Here is a 19,038-nt window from a genome sequence, read left to right on the forward strand (position 1 = left end):
ACTTCTTCGGATAAACTCTCAGCAAACAACGTCACTTGGGAGCCTGTGTCTACCAGGCATTGAATCTCCTTGCCGCACACTCTCACCTTCGCCACGGGGCTACGCCCAATCATCTGGCTCCTAGAGCCATATCCTCTTCCAGGGTCTTCTCGAGGGGTCCCGGCCACACGACCCACAGTGGCCGGCCGACCTAAAAACCCCCTTCTGACGCCCTGCGGGGCCCACACTGGCGGCTATAGTGACCTGGTTTGCCACAGCGGTTGCAGATGGGTCGCCCTTGCTCGTCCCATTCGAAACGGGGCCGGTTAAAGTGGTTCGGGCGCCTGAACGGCTCTCGGCCTCCCTCTGAGTACACTCGGTCTCGGGGCGCCGGCCGTGGTTCCTCCCGCGCCCGTCCTTGGCGCAATTCTCCTACGAGGGCTTTAGACAGTTCAGACATCTGATCGCGGACATCTTTCAAAAGTTCAGCCTTCAGTGCTTGCTTCCAGTCAGGGCCTCCGGGTTGTGCTGGTGCTACTTCACTGACAACCGCACACACTGGGGAACCACTCACCTCAGTCTCATCACCTTCCAGGGCCAGTGCCTCTTTCTTCAGATCTTCGAACGTAAGACCCGGGTCCCTTCGAAACTGGATACGTAGGCTCTGTCTCACCGGACCCTCCTTCAACCCCAGAAGAAACTGGTCCCGCAATAGAGTCTCTCCATCTCCCAACCCGTGGTCCCGACGGGTCTGTAGTCGGGCGAATTGCTCTCGCAACCTCAGGGCGAAAGCTCTAATCGGTTGGCGGGGGCCCTGCTTACAATTGAAGAACTGGGAGCGAAGGACAGCTACGGGGGTGTGGTCACCATACTGTTCAGTGAGGAACTGGAACACGGTTTGGGCGTTGGCTCTAACGGCTTCGGGGGCGGCATGCACCTCTCGCCGCGCTTCTCCATCCAGGGAGTTTAACACAAATTGAAGCCGCTGGGCTGCACTAAGGCCCTGTAGGTCGGCCAAGTACTCTAGTTGAGCCTTCCATTCAGACAATCGTACCTCGGATTCTGTCCCCCCATATTTTTGAATCCAGGGGCTCCCCATAAAAACGGGCATGGCACGGGGTTGGGCTGAAAGCCCCGCGTTGTCGGTCATTGGACGACCTTGGTTACTCAACTCGAGGTGGAAACCCTGCCGACTACGCCAAATCTGTCACACCCAGGGGCTGGCTATGCTTTAACTAAGCCACACCCCTTCTCAACTTCCACCTCGAGGAGGTCCCCAAACCCGACCCAATGGCCAAGCAACACGAGAACAAGTAAGTGATAAAACAATCTTTATTTAAATATTTAAAAATAGCTTAGGGAATAGGGAAAGGGCAATTAAAACTAAACTCTGACTCGGCCCTCCAGATGGGCTATGGCCGGGAAGAGGTCAGGGAGCAAGGGGGCCACGGGGATCCGGGGCGTGGGGCTCGGGCCCCGGCCTGAGTCTTAGGTATCCGTAGCGCCCTCCTTCTTCCTCCTCTTCGCTGAATACAGCTCACGGTAAGTACTGGTTCACTCAGTTCGTTCTCGAGGTGCCCACTCTCTTTCTCTTCCTCCACAGGCAACAGCTCTTCGCTGATTACAGCTCACAGTAAGTACTGATTCACCCAGTTCGTTCCTTGAGTGCTCACGCTCTTTCTCTTTCTCCACAGGCAACGGCTGGGACACACAGGCACAGTTAGTTCAGCTTGGTTTTGCTCTCACCTCTTCGCTGATTACAGCTCACAGTAAGTACTGGTTCACACAGTTCGTTCCTTGGGTGCTCACTCGCTTTCTCTTTCTCCACAGGCAGCGGCTGGGACACACAGGCACAGTTAGTTCAGCTTGGTTTTGCTCTCACCTCTTCGCTGATTACAGCTCACAGTAAGTACTGGTTCACACAGTTCGTTCCTTGGGTGCTCACTCGCTTTCTCTTTCTCCACAGGCAGCGGCGTAAGTACAGGTTCCCTCAGTCTCTCCTCGTGTTACCCACTCTCTCTCCTTTTCTCTCCACAGGTATCAACTTGGGCACAATAGCACAGTTAGTTTGCTTTGAATGGCTCTCACCTCTGGGCTGGACACAGCGTACTGTAAGTACAGGGTTCGCTCTATTCCTCCTCGTGTTATTCACTCTCTCTCCTTTTCTCTCCACAGGTATCAACTTGGGCACAATAGCACAGTTAGTTTGCTTTGAATGGCTCTCACCTCTGGGCTGAACACAGCGCACTGTAAGTACAGGTTTCCTCTGTTTCTCCTTGTGTTACTCACTCTCTTTCCTTTCCTCTCCACAGGTATCAACTTAGACACAAAACACAGTTACTCTGCTTTGGATGGCTTTCACCTCTGGGCTGGACACAGCGTACCGTGCTATCTCCGGAGATCTGAAGCACGCTCACAACATATACTGTACTGAACTAGGCCAGGACCAGCAATCTCCTTGTCCTCCCACGCCGAAGTGCGTGAAGGCGGGGGTTTATCTGACAGGACACACGGCAATACACAGCAGCCCACAGCAATATACAACACCACGTCAAAATTATAGGTTTTCACAGCACGAAGACTCACCCACCACACTCAGTGTACGGAAAGGACACCCGTCTTCCTTCACTTCGCTTGGTTCGGATCTGGCGATGGAATATGCGGCCTAGCTAGTGATGTCGTCGTTGCGACTACTTCAATAAGTATTCCTTCGGCTCTCCCACCACACTATATTAGGGGTAGGGCCACCCTCCTCCTCCTGGAGAGATCTACACAACGCCAGGTCAATATACAGGGCACTTTCGACTGGCTCTTAGTACTCACATCAATGCCACTTCCAATCCCCTTTTTCACGTCGTCTCAGTTCGCCGTATAATCTGTTCACTTCTCAACCTTTAAGGTTCGCGATGTCTTCACAATCATACAATTCCAGCCTGAGGGAGAGAGAGAGTTAGACAGCTACCAGCAGCGTACCAAGACGGGCACAACCCAGTGCTTCACACACACCAAAGAGAGCTTCCCAGACTGTAAAATAACTTGGCCTTAAGTACTGCCTTGTCCAGCGTATCCTCCAATCACCAACCGCTGTCCCTAACTAGGCACAGGTGCATCGAATTCCCTGATTTTCCTTCTTACGGCGCTACCGGAAGTTCCGGTGTTCTGTTTTTCCGGTCCGGGCGGAAACACTTCCGGGCGGAACCAAACTTCCCGAATTTTGGTTCCGCCCCTAAAGATCGTCACCTTGTGACAAAGAGAAGAGAAGAGAAGAGGAGAGGAGAGGAGAGAAGAGAAGAGAAGAGAAGAGAAGAGAAGAGAAGAGAAGAGAAGAGAAGAGAAGAGAAGAGAAGAGAAGAGGAGAGAAGAGGAGAGGAGAGAAGAGGAGAAAATTAGATTAAAAAAAGAAAAAAGAAACTTTGAAACAAAAAAACATGAGCAGCAGAGAGTCACGATGAGACCATACAAGAAAAGTGGAGAAGAGACCATGTAATACAAGGCTAGATGAGAAGAAATAAGAAAAGAAGTAAAGAGTCAAGACACAATGAAACAAAAGGAGAAAAGATGAGGTGAGACAAGAAGAGCAGAGTAGAAACAAAAAGACAAGACATGAAGAAAGGCAAGACAAAGAGAGAGGAGTCGAGACAAAACACCAGCTTAAATTAAACTAGAAGCAAAGACACAATTCAGAGTACTTTAAAGGGATAGTTCACCCAAAAATTAAAATTATGTCATTAATAACTCACCCTCATGTCGTTCCAAACCAGTAAGACCTCCATTTATCTTCGGAACACAGTTTAAGATATTTTAGATTTAGCCCGAGAGCTCTCAGTCCCTCCATTGAAGCTGTGTGTACGGTATACTGTCCATGTCCAGAAAGGTAAGAAAAACATCACAGCAGTTCAGTCAGTGTACTGTTTGAGTAAATGAATTACTCCGGGATATTGGTTTGTTTGAACTCAGAGGGAGTGTCAGCCACATTAAAAAAGTTAACAGCTTAAGTCATTTGTGGATTAATGCGTATTAGAGATGTGAACCGTTTAAAACGATTCAGTTTGATTTGGTGAACTGGTTCAAAAAGATCCGGTTACATCAAATGATTCGTTCGCGAACCGGATATCACAAACTGCTTTGTTTTGAACTCTCTCTCACAACAGACACGGAAGAGAAGACAATGCTGAATAAAGTCGTAGTTTTTGCTATTTTTGGACCAAAATGTATTTTCGATGCTTCAAAAAATTCTAACTGACCCTCTGATGTCACATGGACTACTTTGATGATGTTTTTCTTACCTTTCTGGACATGGACAGTATACCGTACACACAGTTTCAATGGAGGGACTGAGAGCTCTCGGACTAAATCTAAAATATCTTAAACTGTGTTCCAAAGATAAACGGGTCTCATGGTTTTGGAACAACATGAGGGTAAGTTATTAATGACATAATTATGCAAATTGGGCGAACTAACCCTTTAATGTGAACAGTTTTGAATCTGACCAATACCTTCCTCTGTCTTTAAAAAAAGGTTTTTAAGTCATGGGACTAAACATTCATAAATGATGTGATAAGAGCCAGCAGAAAGGGTGGAAAAGCTAAATTAAGAAACAGAAAATCATTCAGGAAACACAGAGAGAGAGACTGCATGAGCTCTGTTGAGGCGCTGCTCAGCACCTGAGTGCAGCACAAGATTTTCGTGAGACTTCCAGGCTTTATCTCAATAAAACTGATCGGCAGAACACTATGGCTTAGCAAACCCCAGAGTGTGTGCTTGTTTGTCTGTGTATCCTTGCACTCTCGCTTACAGCACGCACAAATCTAACACCACCAGCCCGTCTGCAGATTAGACCCAAAACTCACTAGCAACGGTCCATACGTGCACATGGACACTCGCCTCCAATACAGCTGAGCTCCATGGGGTGACAATGAAGGGATGAATAAATAACCCGCTCGTCCATTTTGGCCTTCACCTCTCAGCGCTCACAAGCGCCTTATTGCTCCCCACTGCAACAGCTGGGAAACAATGATGACGGTTTAATACCAGGGGCTTATGTACAGAATCTAATCAACAGCCTAATCACAGACAACAATAGCACCTTCTCTATCTCCCCAATGCAGAATATGTATTTGGGCAGAAAGACAATGCATTTCACTGGCTATACAGCACAGAAATTGACTTTATTAGCCTATGTTAGAGACACGACAAAAGTATTTGTGTATGCAATTTAAATTGTTGCTATGAAGAGGCCCAGTAGCGAAACAATTCCAGCATCTAAATTCAAATGTTTTGGGTTCAAGTTAAACTGTAATCATAGCATTTGTGTTACATTTACATAAAAACATAAATTTATCATTTGGACTCGCACCTTAAAACAAGAAAAAAATGAGGTTACAGTAAAGTAGCTACAATGAACGTACATAGGGCAAACTTTGTAAAGTTGAAAAAAATCAAGTAAACTTTACAAAAACACAGTTTCAAAAGTGTGTTATGGCCATTAACCACAAAGCCGCTGCTGAGCATCTGTCAGCTCAAATTCTGCGGTGTGTTCTGCTCCGCTAACACTAGTCAGAGCCCGTCGGCGGCTTTTTGGTCAATTGAGCATGTTGAATGCTCTGATTTTCTGTTCAGCTTAGTGAACCAGTGCACGAGAAGAAAAGCGAAAGTGAGCGAATGATTAAGTCAAAAGGAGCACACAGAAGGCTGTTCAAATCTTACATTTTCATATTACCTGACTATCATACACAAGTATTTTCATAACAAAATGGCCATTTGGAATGAAGAATGTCAAGTGGCCAAGTGATCAACATGATTAGTCAAAATTGTAAGCAAGGGCTGCTTTGTTTATGGTTTGTACTGTATGTCCGCAGTCCAAGATTTCATCTTTTTATTTTTGAATGACAAATATAGACTACTACCACCTGCTAATACAGTGTTATTTCCTCTAATGTAGACACAAAATGTGCATGATAGTTGGCTGCTGTCTATGTTCAAGCGCAACTTTTTTGCCCAGATGCAGGCAATGCAAGGCGACACAGTCAGCTTTAGCTAGTTCTGATGCCAGTTCGGTGTGTCACAGCCTTAAGATCTTGTGGTAATACCTTGGAAACAGTGGGTATTTTATTTTAGCATGTGTGGTGCTATATTCAGTCTTTAAACTTTGTTGTCATGATGCGATACAATAAAGCAGGTAAATATGATCATTTTTGCACAAGAAGGTCTAAAGGTTGCCACAGAAACATGAAAAAATTAAAACACTGGAACAAATTCAACTCATAGCAATTTATATCCGTAATGCATAATCATAGTTTATCTCCCTAGAAACATGTGATCATTTAAATATTTGTACAGTATAATAATAAGCAGGTTGCCATAACAAAAATGTACATTTTTGTGTGGTTGGTTCTGTGGAATCAATATTTATGTTTACATGTTCTTACAGTACTTGTATTCAACCATGAACACTCCTTTAAGGGTGGTTGTAGCCACAGTAAGACTTAAAAATAATGTATTAAAAATACCACACTGTACAATTCCCTCCACTTCACCCATGTAAAGCCTCCCATCTGAGCTGAGAACTTTGATGAGGGTGTATTTAATGTGCTCTTACCCTGACCGCAACCTCTGATGCTTGCTTTGCCCTTTCAATAACACACAACCTGAGTTGCAATCCACAGGGTCCCTATGGATTGCTCACTGCTTCCTACACATTGACCAATTCACTTGACAAAAAAGGCTCACTTGGCACCCTGCAATATCAGCAAACAATGAGATGCACAGATTACAGGTCTTAAATATAAATATAAATGGCCATACTTATCTGCATACATGCATAGAATATAACACATCAGTATCCCTTTCTTTACTATTGAGAAGCACAGAAATCAGCTCTTTCTCACTGCGTTTCACTGAGCACAATGAACAGCGGCTGAATTTCCCTGCCCAAGAAAAGTCATATATCAATGTACACTTGTTCCCTGTACAGATTACATTTAAATGCAGAGCATTTGATACGTTCCTCTTCTGCCTTTTCCTGACTCCATTGTTGTCTTTCTCTCCCCCGTTCCTTCTACATATATATAGAAATGTATGTGGCAGCGGTTGCCATGCCAACCAATGCAGCCCACAGAGTGTGTTTGGGGTAGGGGTGGGGTAGAGAAAGACAGAAAGAGAATGGAAAAGAGAGAGTGAGTGTAAAAGTAATTATTAAGAAAAAGACAGGGTTGAAAACACTCTTCAATGCCCTCTATTTAACCACCACCTCCTGTGGCATGTCACACATCTCTCTCGTTCGTTCACATGCATGCTTTCACTCCCCCATCTGTGCTTGGGAACCACAGTGGCTCTTTTATATTCTCTATTTCTTGATCGAGTTGTCCTATAACACTTCTTTTTCACCCTCTTCATCTTTCTGTGATCATCCCTTAATGCCACATTCCTCCAAGTCACGTTTCTTCTGTTCCAATCTGCTCTTTGTCTTTTTGAATGCCTCCATTTAGATGTAAGCGTGTTGTAACTACATGTTGAGCGCCTTCCTCTTCCTCTGTTTCACACCCACGTGTTTCATTTTAAAACAGTCCCTTCTTCCTTTCCTCTCTCTCTCACCCACCCTCTTTATCTACCTCCCTCTCCAGCTGTCATATTCATCTTTCCTTCTCTCCATCCTTTCTTGCTTTCTTCCAGTAGCATTCACTCATTCGGCAGCCGTTTGATCAGTGTTTTCTTGCATTCAGACTTAGAAATGATTCAAAGATCTTCTTTGAACACTGCATTTGAAGGCTTTGGAAATTGTTTGGTCTGAGACCACACTGAAAATCTGGGATTCAAATACGAATTTAACCCTAGAAATACCTAGAAATCAATGGTCCGATGTTCTCTGGATCATTCTTAATTCATTCTTGAGAACATCTGATGTTGCTGAAAACGGTGGCGTAAATGCAGCTCAAGTGCTGCTGTCATTTTAGCAAAAAAGAGACAAATACTAAGGCATTCACAAATTACTCAAATTGCCATGACAATAACATAATTTGTGATAAAATGTCATTCTTTTATTCAGCTTGGAAGCATTACATTTATCAAAAGTGACAGTGAAGACTTCACAATGTTACATTAAAAAACTTTCTATTCATCAAAGGATCCTGAAAAAAATATAAATCACAGTTTCCACAAATAAACACACAAACAGCACAAAGAGGAAAATATTTCTTGATCTCAAAATCCGCATATTAGAATGATATCTGAAAGATCATGTGACACTGAAGACTGGAGGAATGATGCTGAAAATTCAGCTTTAACTTCACAAGAATAAATTGCATATTAAAATATATTAAATTTGAAAATTTGAAAATATTTGTTTTATTGTATTCTTGATCAAATAAATGCAGACTTCTCTCAAAAAACTGCTTTGAACAGTTTTTGAACAGAATTTTTTTAAATAAATAAATATTTATAATTAATAATATAACTAAATATTTTATTTTATTTAAGTTTAAATATTGACTCACTGGATGTGATGTAGATGTGCACTATAATGCTTTTCTACATTAGTGATGTGTCATAACTACTGTATTCATGACACTGTGTGGCACCAAATCTTTTCAAACAGTGCAAAACTGCATGCATTAGAGATTCCTCCAGTGAAAATACTTCCATTTTTTTTGCATTTATGTAATAAAATTCAGGGTTTTTTGTTTGTTTGTTTGTTAGTTTTAAGTAAAATGTTTAGTTAAAACATTTGCAATGAATCTGAAAATGTCTTATTTGGTTTGTCTGCATTTTGCTCTTAAGGTAAAAGTGAATGGGTGCCGTCAGAATGAGTGTTCAAATAATTGATCAAATGTTTGTAAGAAATCCACAACAAATCCAACGTTAAGGTGTTTTTCTCTTCAAGCCATTGCTTTTGGATAAAATACATGTCCTTTATCCATAATAACTCTTCTGAATAAGGAGAGAAATATGCACAGATTGAGCACCATTTACAAGTGAAAACTAGTAAATGAATATTTACTATATAGTAAGTGAATATTTTTGGCCAGAACTTAAGGTTTAATGTTAAAACACCTCCATGATGGATTTGTTTTGTTCAAACATAGAACTTTTCACTTCATGATATGTTAATTAATGGACTGGAGTCATGTGGATTACATGTGGATTATTGTTTTTATCAGCTGATTGTTCTCTCATTCTGACGGCACCCATTCACTGCAGAGGATCCACTGCTGAGCAAATGATTTCTTTAAATCTGTTCTGTGAAGAAACAAACTCATCAACATCTTGGATGGCCTGAGGGTAAGTGAATTTAGGCTACATTTTTGTATGAAATTTTCCTTTAAATGACAGCAGCACTCATAATGAGTTCACATAGTTAATGTCATAAATTGGCTTATTTGATTAGTAGCAGAGAAATATTATAGAATCTGAAATACTTCAGATTCATTGATTTTCTTTTAAAATTAAATGTTTAATAATATTTTTTAAATTACTGAATACATATATATATATAAAGTTTCTTTATTTTTCATATATATTTTCTATTAATTTCCAAGTTTAAATATAATATTTTAGTTTAGATTGTATCCCAGATTTTCAGTGTGGACTTTTGAAACCTGCTGTGTTGTGAATCAATGTTGCAGAATAACAGACTCAAATGATCACAAATGCAAAGATGCATTAATGCAGATTCACAACACACACAACACTAACTGATTAAATAAAACATTTGAAAAAAAAATGGACAGATGTGACATATTAAAACATTAAAGGCACAAATGACTGAAAGTGCAGAAGAGAATGCTCTCTTTCGCTCTCAATGCGTGTGCGTATCCCAAAGCACACGTGAGCGAGTGTGTTGATGAACCGGTCAGGCAGGTGCATCTGATGAACACACTCCCTGTCTAAACTGTCCCAGCTTAATATGACATGCACATCTAATGCTTCCATGTGCCAGTGAGAGAGGCGTGTGTTCCCATTAAGCATGAAATTAGCAGCGCGACTGTGCTCATTAAGTTCCCCAGTGCTCCTATGACTCTCCATTAACACTGGGTAAAGCACACGGGACAGATAAGCCAGCACATCGCTCGCCTACTGTTAGCAGGGTGGATGAAGTCCAACTGATTATGGTGTCAAGAGGTAAAGTCACAGAATTAGAAACATCTTAATATTACTCATAATGGCTTATACGTATACTAGATGATTTCTCTTTTGTCAGTTCTGAGTGCATATAATGTAAATTTACAGACGTCCATCCACTCCACTGCTCTTGGGAACAAAAAAATTAGTCATAAATGAAGATAACAGTGCATTTATGTATGTGTGGTTGGATGGAAGAGGATCAAGCATGCAAAATGTTTTCGCTAATTCAATTAGCAAGTCTTATCGAGCTCCTCAGTGGCTTACGAGAGGATGTGGCATGTTTTAACAACCCTACACCAACACTAAGAGAGCTCCTCTCCTTGTAACAGCCTGCAGAGATGTCAAAAAATAGATCTAGAACAAAGAGTTTGCTGACAGACGAGTTAAACATCCCCAATGTGTTTAAACCGGATCTATGTACATCCAAAATTAATGGGAGACATAAAAACCACACAATTAAAAAGTTAGTTATTGTATTTTACTAATTGGAGTGAACTCTTGAGTGCACTTTTGCACACATGGCATACTTCAGGTCACACTATGGCATCATGGGAAGAATTATGGGTCATTTGGCAGTTAATTCTGGTTGTTTTTTTCCAGCGTTTTGGATAATTATGTTGCATATCTAAACTAACAATTAAATCATAAAAAATTACAAACATAATACAAGAATACGGCCCTTGATTAAATCACAAAACAGATTATGACTAGCAGTGTTAGTATTATTTATATACTATTATAGTATAATATAATTATAATAATATAATTGTATATTATTATTTATAAAATTATAATAATTTACAACAATAAATTACATATAATTTTTTATTTTCAGTTTTTAATGGAATGTTAGTTTACAATTTAGTAATTTTGTTATGTGCTTTAGTAATTTTTATTACTTTTTAGTTTTTAATAATTAGCATTACATTTATTTTTATTTCAGTTTTAAAGGGGCCATATGATGCTTTTTTAAAGATCATTATTTTGTGTATTTGATGTAATAGAATATGCTGACATGTTAATATTCAAAAAACACATTCTTTTTCAAATACTGTACATTATTGTAGTTCCTCTATGCCCCTCGTCGCTCAAATGTGTTGTTTTCTACAAATTCCCTCCTTCTGACAAGAGCAGTCTGTTCTGATTGGCCAACTGACCCAGTGCATTGTGATTGGCTGAACACCACAAGCACTCGTCAGAAATGTAATGCCCCTTTCCATAATTGTGAGCTTCATCTTTTAAAATAAATTTAAAGACAGTTAATAATGTCCTTAGTTTTACCATCAGTTCAAGTCTGAAAGGGGAACAGAGTCGCGTGACAGACAGTGATGAATCTCATATGTGTTTGCAGTACACAAGCCACGGACGGTTAAGACAGCTGACTCCACTGAGATGTGACCCTCTCTCTCTCTCTCTCTCTCTCACACACACACACACACACACACACACACACACACACACACACACACTCACACAACATGCAAAACTATGCATTTGAACATTCAATAGCAAATACTTAATCTAATAACAAAGCATACTTACACTAGCTGATACAGAAGAGCCAGATTGTCGTAGCAAAGTCAGAATGATCTCAGAATGATCCTAGGTTCACGAAACGGTCATCCATAAAATGTGATGCTGTTCTGTTGTAAGTAATCTTAAAGATTCCTAAATACATCTACTTTAGGAAGGCCAAATAAAGTGCTTTTGCTTTCGCCTTGTATCACACAGCATCTCCCTGACATGACTGCTTCAACATTAACTGTGTTACTGAAACCACAGCTTCTTTCTTTTCTGCGAACATTTGGGCAGCATTACCAAATATTTCCACATAGTGACGTAGACATGTGGGGCGTGTTTAAACGAGCCGTTTTAGGGTCTTAACTTTGATAAAGAATATCTCTTTGGATTATAGACTTTAGTTTATGCACCTGTACAGATCTTCTTCATACACTAAGAGCTTGTTACACTCCAAAGAGAAAGGAAAAATTGAAATCGCATCATATGACCCCTTTTTTCATCTCATCTATTTTTATTTTATTTCAGCTTTATTTCAACAATTTTTTTTTATAGTTTTTAATTTAATTATTAAAAACACTGGACTGTAGACCTGTGATAAGCGTATCTTCAATGACATGAAATACATCAAACAATATATCTTACTTCTAAAGCCCCTTTTTGATATATTCTGTGATTTCATCCTCCAAAATAATGAAATCTTTATGAATTCTTATAAATTTCTTAATTTTGTTATATATACATGATTAGTTGGTCCTTTAAATTTGAACTCAAATTAGTGAATAAGTCCAAATCTCTGGTGAAAAACGATCACGTCCTCTGTTCACTTTTCAATTTTCAGTTCATAACAAGCCCAATTCCCTGTAACAACATCTTGACACTTCTGTAGCCATAAACATCAAATAAACACCAATCAGGAAAACTGATCTGCGCTTCATTTTCAGTTGACTTTATCTTGCAGTGTAAGTCTGATGAATAGTGACTTCTTGATAAATATAAAATAACCTTTTGCATTAAAACAAAGGCTGTTCAAACGGGGGTCATTCATTTAACACCAGGTTTCAGCAGTAATGTTGCTGCAAAAAGCTTGAGAATGTTGTGTTAAAAGTTTAGTTCATATTAGTTTGCACGGTGTAGTTAACACTGCAAGTGTCTGCAGTTATTGTCCCCTTCTGTTTTTCCTTTTCTCCAAGATGACAAAATAAATGTACTTGACTCCCTGTTTTTCACTGTGTGGCATTTACAAAAAGTCCCTCTGACATTTCCTTCTCTTTCTGCACTTTTCTCCCTCCATCTCATCTTTTTTTATTATTACCTTCTTTCTTATTGGCCAGTGTCTTTTGAAAAACAAATCTGCATAGCCATTATTTTTCCTCTATGTATATATTCTCTCCTTTTTTTCTGCCTCTTTCAAAAAGTCATCTTAATGAAGCTCATTGCATCCCATCACATCTGTTTCCAGCAGTTCAGACTTCCACTGACTTAACAGCAGGCACAAGTCTGTTACACCTGCTACACTAACTCTGACCTTGGTGGAAAAGAAAGAGAAATAGAGGAACATGTAGATGTATGTGTATGAATATTCATGTGAGAATGGAAGGCGTTGAGTGGAAAAAGTATAGACCGTGTGGCTTTGTTCCAAGCACTAGTGAATCTACTGTTTACACAAGCAACTACTGTTGAAGCATCCTAATCAAAAATGCACTGAAATTCTCTAAATGGCCAACTATGTAACAGTCTTTGTGTGAAGGGCAGTACAGTGTCTTCTATGACTGGTTCATAATGACCATCAAGGTTAAAAACAATACAGGATCTAATCTACGTGTATGGAGAAAAACTTTAATCTTCAGTACTGAAAATGTCAATGATATTCTACAACATTTCAATAACATTACATCTCAGCAATAAATTCCAACAAAAACAGTATCATCAGTTTTACTGCATTTTCTCAAATCATGCTAAAAATGGTATTTTTCAGACTGGTTTAATTCATGCACAGACGTTGTTCGTATACTGTACTTTTTAAAGGTTTTGTCACAGTACCTTTCAGTTTGGACTTTGTTTTCATTTGCAGCTTTTTCTCCCTGCTTTGTTTGTTGTCATGGTCACTCATTTGGTTCGTCATTCAGTTCAGGTGTGTGTGATTTAATTGTCCTTATTTGCGTGTATATTTAGGTTTCCATGGTTCTGTTATGTCTGGTTTCTGTGATATCAGGTCTCATCGATGTTATGTGTTGTAGGCCTTCTCTCTATTTGGATTTACCTTCTAAGGTTTTATTAAAGACTGCATCATGATCGTGTTTGTTTTTCATCACAGTAGCATGACAGGTTTAGGGTCTGTAAGATTTTTTATGTATGTTTTTGAAATGCGTTTATGCTTACCAATTCTGCATTTATTTGATCAGATACAGTAAAAACAGTAATACTGTGTAATAATAAATTATAAGAAAATAATATTTATTATTTCAAATAACTGTTTTATTTTGTGATATATTTTAATACTTCATATTTTTATGTTATTCATACCTGTGATGGCAAAGCTTCATTTTCAGCAGCCATTGTTTCATCTTTTCAGAAAACATATACTTTTTTTCAGGACTCTTTGATTAATAGAAAGTTTTTATTTTATATAAAATGTAGTTTAAAAGCTTTTTACTGTCACTTTTAATCAAAATGCATTCTTGCTGAACAAAAGTATTAATTTCTGTCAGAAATAAATAATAAATTAATCTATATTATGAATACAATATATATTTATAAAATATATATGAATAAATATTAATACTTTACAATAAGGACTTATGAATTAATGGATGTTAATAAATAAGATAACAAGAACTAACAAGTAGCAATATATATGTATAGAAGTTATTAAAGTTTGTTAATGTTAGTTGTTAAAAAATACAATTGTTCAGCGACTGATCGTGTTATTTCACATCAGCACAGATTTACTAACAGCTTGCACCAGTACAAACCTTCCTTCAGCGTAAAAAAAATAAATAAATAAAATCCTGTCAGGATTTACTGAAGACACTCAATGAAAAGGTGCGAACAGTAATTTTTGCAGCTGACCTTATTGCATATGCATTTGTAGGAGTTTCCTTACGCAAAATTTATGTGAGGACAGTATTTAAATGAATCATGCAACATGAGCTACTAAGGTTTGCGCTAGTCATTTTACTGATATTTGTGCAATTATTTACCGCCCAAAAAATCATGTCTTAACCCATTCTGTGTCTGTGTTGTTAGTAGATTAACCACACCTGATTATCTGCTATACATTAATTTGCACTGCTCTTGGTAGACTGCATTGGTCATTATGGAAATGCATTGACTGCATCTGTGTTCTTGTCAGCAGATCACCTGCAGAATTTCCCACTCCCTGATTTAATGGTATATTGTTCTCATGCTAATGAGCCCTCTGTAGTAGATCTGACCCCTTATGCTAACCTACAGGATTGATTTTAAATATTAGAAAAAGTTGATATTTACAATAAGATTAATAAAAGCCGTAGAGTTATTGTTCATAGTTAATGTTAATGTTAGGGGAGTCGCGGCCTAGTGGTTAGAGAGTTTGACTCCGAACCCTAGGGTTGTGGGTTCGAATCTCGGGCCGGCAATACTATGACTTAGGTGTCCTTGAGCAAGGCATCGAACCCCCAACTGCTCCCTGGATGCCGCAGCATAAATAGCTGCCCACTGCTCTGTATGTGTGTTCACTGCTCTGTGTGTGTGCACTTTGGATGGGATAAATGCAGAGCACGAATTCTGAGTATGGGTCACCATACTTGGCTGAATGTCACGTCACTTTCACTTTTTTAACTTATGTAGTTAATGGAACCTTATAATAAGTGTAAAGTGAATTTACAACCAATTATGCTCTCTTTAAAGTAAATTTGCCAACATTACATAATGTGTAGAATGTGGCCAATATTTCTTATAGGAGGGCATAACTTGTCTTCAACTTAACCTTTGTAATTCTTAACTTTTGTAAGTCTTAACCTTTGTAAGTCTTAAAATGTCTAGGTAGCGGTTGTGTTTGTCATACCTTGGCTGCCATGATCATGGAAGAGCCTCCACGGATGCCCAGGATGGGGATGTGCGTCTGAGCCGAGATGAAGTCCAGTATCTGGGCGATGGCCTCCTGATCGGTATCGTCCCCAAACACCACACCCTGGACCCAGTTCCGTGACATCAGAGCACAGATGCGGTTTATGATACTCTTGGGGTCGGATTCGTTCATTGTGACCAGGTCGACTTTCGGAGGGAGAGGCACGTGGAGGAAGTCCTCTTTCTCTAGACCTTCAGAGAGGGACACCTCGCTGGAGTTTCCCACAAGGATCACTGCGATGCTAAGGCCTTGAGCAAACTTTGGTGGCAAAGGAGGACCCACTGGATTGACTCCTGGTGGAGGATAATGAGGAGGGCTGATTATCGATTGGCTCATGCCTCCGATGGGTGTCCCGATCCCGCCTCCACGGCGAGACTCGCAGGTGTGGAAGAAGAAGAGAGAGAGGAGAAGGAGCGAGAGGGAGAAGGGTGGTTTGGAGGAAGAAGCCAGGGAGACGAAAGACAGGACACGACAGTCAGAGAAAGGGGAAGAGGAGAGGTGGAGGCTGACAAGCATGGCGGAGGAGTGAAGATACAGTCCCTGCAGACAAAGAAAGAGAGGAGAGAAAGGGAGAGAACTTCAGTTTGAGAGCTGAATTCACAATATCTACATGATTTGAACTTGAATCTGACTGGTGAAAGCTGAGTTGCAGTGCACAAGTCAAACCGATGAGAGACCTGTGGTTTTAAAAAGAGCATGTGTCCTCATTTCAAGGGTTTGTCCTCTTCATTATTGACACATATTGGACAGAAATTACAGAAATATATGGGCAGTCTTGGGAAATGAGGTCATTTGCAGTAGTCTCACACACGAATGTCTAACTATTTACTCATATTTTTATATAAAGCTAATTAAAATTAGTAGGATGAACCCCAAAACAAATTTTTAGATTTATAAAAATATCGTTTGTGATTTGTACCCTTAAATGACATCCCTAGAGATCCCAAACGGATGTTGTCTAATGACAATTTGGTCCTCAAACTATTGCACACTTTTTTTTAAGCTGAATGCTTTATCAGTAACAATGCATGCTGTGTTTTCTTAATCCACTAAAAATAAATGTGTTGTGTATTATCTGTCCAAAGTTTCTTACAGCATAGCATCGTTTGTTTTCATCTTAACAACCTTTGTACTTAAAATGTCCTAAAATCCCCAGGTAGCAGTTGCATCTGTCATACCTTGGCTGTGATTATTGATGACATCGCAAGACATACCAAATGGAGGTTTGGTCATATTTTGCTACTTTCTGATGACACTTAGGTCCTCAAACTGTTCGATTAGGTCCTCAAACTGCACACTTTTTTTTCAGTGCTGGGGAATGCGTCACATTTGATGATGCATTCTACTTTTTCTTCCTCCTGGGGACTGGTCATTGACATGATCAGTTGTTTATAATGGGCTAATGCTATTTTCTGGCCATTTTGGGGATATATGCACTTCTAAAATAGGCTCAAAGAGTTCAAAAGACTTCGATTGAGAAACACAAAGAGTGAGAGAGAGCAACTATGGATATACAGAGAGAGAATGAGAGAGTAGTGTGCATACACTGAATACCAAATGCAATTAGACTGGTAAGACACAAGTTGATTTATCGGCAAACAACATATTCACTCACACTCACACACAAACACACACATACACACAAATACACACACAGTGACTGACATTTGCCAATTATCCTTCTGTGAAGACTTTGAAAAATCACTTAGAGCTATTTTCATTAGCGGAGTATAGGAGCAAGTTAGTTATTAGCTAAAATGTTTGCATCTGTTTGTTAATGACGCCATATCTGATACATTAAAAAGACAAAACCACCTGATAAATGCATTTTCATGAAGATATATTTTCCATTGAAAGACGAGCATACACCACCTTTCTAATGTTTGGGGTCAGTCAATATAATTTTTACACAGCAAAGAAGCATGAAATTGATCAAAAGTGACAGTAGAAACATATATATATATATATATATATATATATATATATATATATATACACATTATACCAGTAGCCAACTTTTTTTACAGGGTAAAAAAAAACTGAACGACATGTCAGCTAACAGCCATAAAACTCGTTTCAAGGGGTCTGTAATGAGCAGGTACAGAAAAAAAGGAGGAAAAAAAATTAAAGGACAACGAAAGTGAGGCATTGCTTTGTAAAAAAGCAAGCACGCTTGAAAAAGCAAGACTACTTTTACAAGGCTAATTATTGGAGGTTTGTCAGTGCTAATTGCAGGTACACATGCTAATTGTGAATTAGCTCTCTTCTGCTGAGGACGAGAGAAGAGACGGAGGAGGACAAAGTGTGGGAGGAAGAAAGAGAGGGGAAGAGAGAGAGAAATCGGTTGAGGGGGAATGGAAAAGTATAGAGATGAACTCCAAACAAAAATGAGAAAATGCGAGAACTGAACAAATGAAGCAAAGACAGAAAGACAGAAGTGACAAAAAAAGAGAAAGCCTTCTAATCATCAGCTCATTAAAAGTAGGTAAGCAAAGAGAAGCACGTAGATCGGAAGGATAAGCACTAGATAGAAGACTAGGAGGACAGCAGCTGGGTGAACAAGAGAGGGAGGAGAGACTAAGATGCTCTATTTGGCTCTGCCTCTCATTTTAAAAGCACTTGGTTTCCATAGCAACTATTCAAATGAATCTTCCTCCACACACACAAAAACAGAGACTGCTATATACAGACACAGTTATATAGATTCTGTCCATAGTAACACCTACAACAACTGAAAAAAGGCATTTTATACAAATTGTGAACATACATGATACCACCATCTCTTGCAAAAAAAAAAAAAAGTACATACATACAATAAAACACACACACACCTCCCACACATTTTCTCCTAAGAAGCTAAAAAGGCTCAATGTCAGCTCCACAAATGTCTGTTTTTTTCTTTTCAAACTGTAGGCTATGTTACAGAATGCTTGCACTGAATTACAGCTGATCCACATGTAAAACACACACCAACTATATGTAGCAGACTTCTGAAATTAAATGACAAATTCCCTTTTTTGGGTTTCTGTGGTTTTAGTCCAGGCAACCCTCTTCATTGCGAGTAAATCACTTGCATATGCGACTAAATTTTATTCTGGGCCACTAAATGATGTCTATCATTAGACATCAATCTCATTGGCTGGCACTCATCTATTACCGTCCCTGTTTTAATTTCAGCAAATCAGTTCGAGGGAACGCTGACAACGTGATTAATATTCATGAACCCAGCCGCTCATCAATCCAAGTGTGTTGCATATTGTTAGTATAGTAGTAGAACTAGTAGTAGTATTATCTTTTTATAATAATTACTA

General features: G+C 39.5%; 1 protein-coding gene across 4 annotated transcripts in view; it reads right to left on the reverse strand.

Annotated features, from left to right (window-relative positions):
- LOC132142643 (glutamate receptor ionotropic, NMDA 2B-like) overlaps positions 1 to 19,038 on the reverse strand; it is a 109,183-nt gene that overhangs the window by 77,357 nt on the left and 12,788 nt on the right. For all 4 annotated transcript variants that reach the window (XM_059552655.1, XM_059552653.1, XM_059552657.1 and 1 more), the window contains exon 3: positions 15,665 to 16,267. In XM_059552655.1, the coding sequence (XP_059408638.1) occupies positions 15,665 to 16,267 (603 nt within the window). The remainder of the gene's footprint in view (positions 1 to 15,664; positions 16,268 to 19,038) is intronic.

This window comes from Carassius carassius, chromosome 6 (genome assembly GCF_963082965.1).
Source record: "Carassius carassius chromosome 6, fCarCar2.1, whole genome shotgun sequence".
NCBI classification, from domain to species: Eukaryota; Metazoa; Chordata; class Actinopteri; order Cypriniformes; family Cyprinidae; genus Carassius; species Carassius carassius.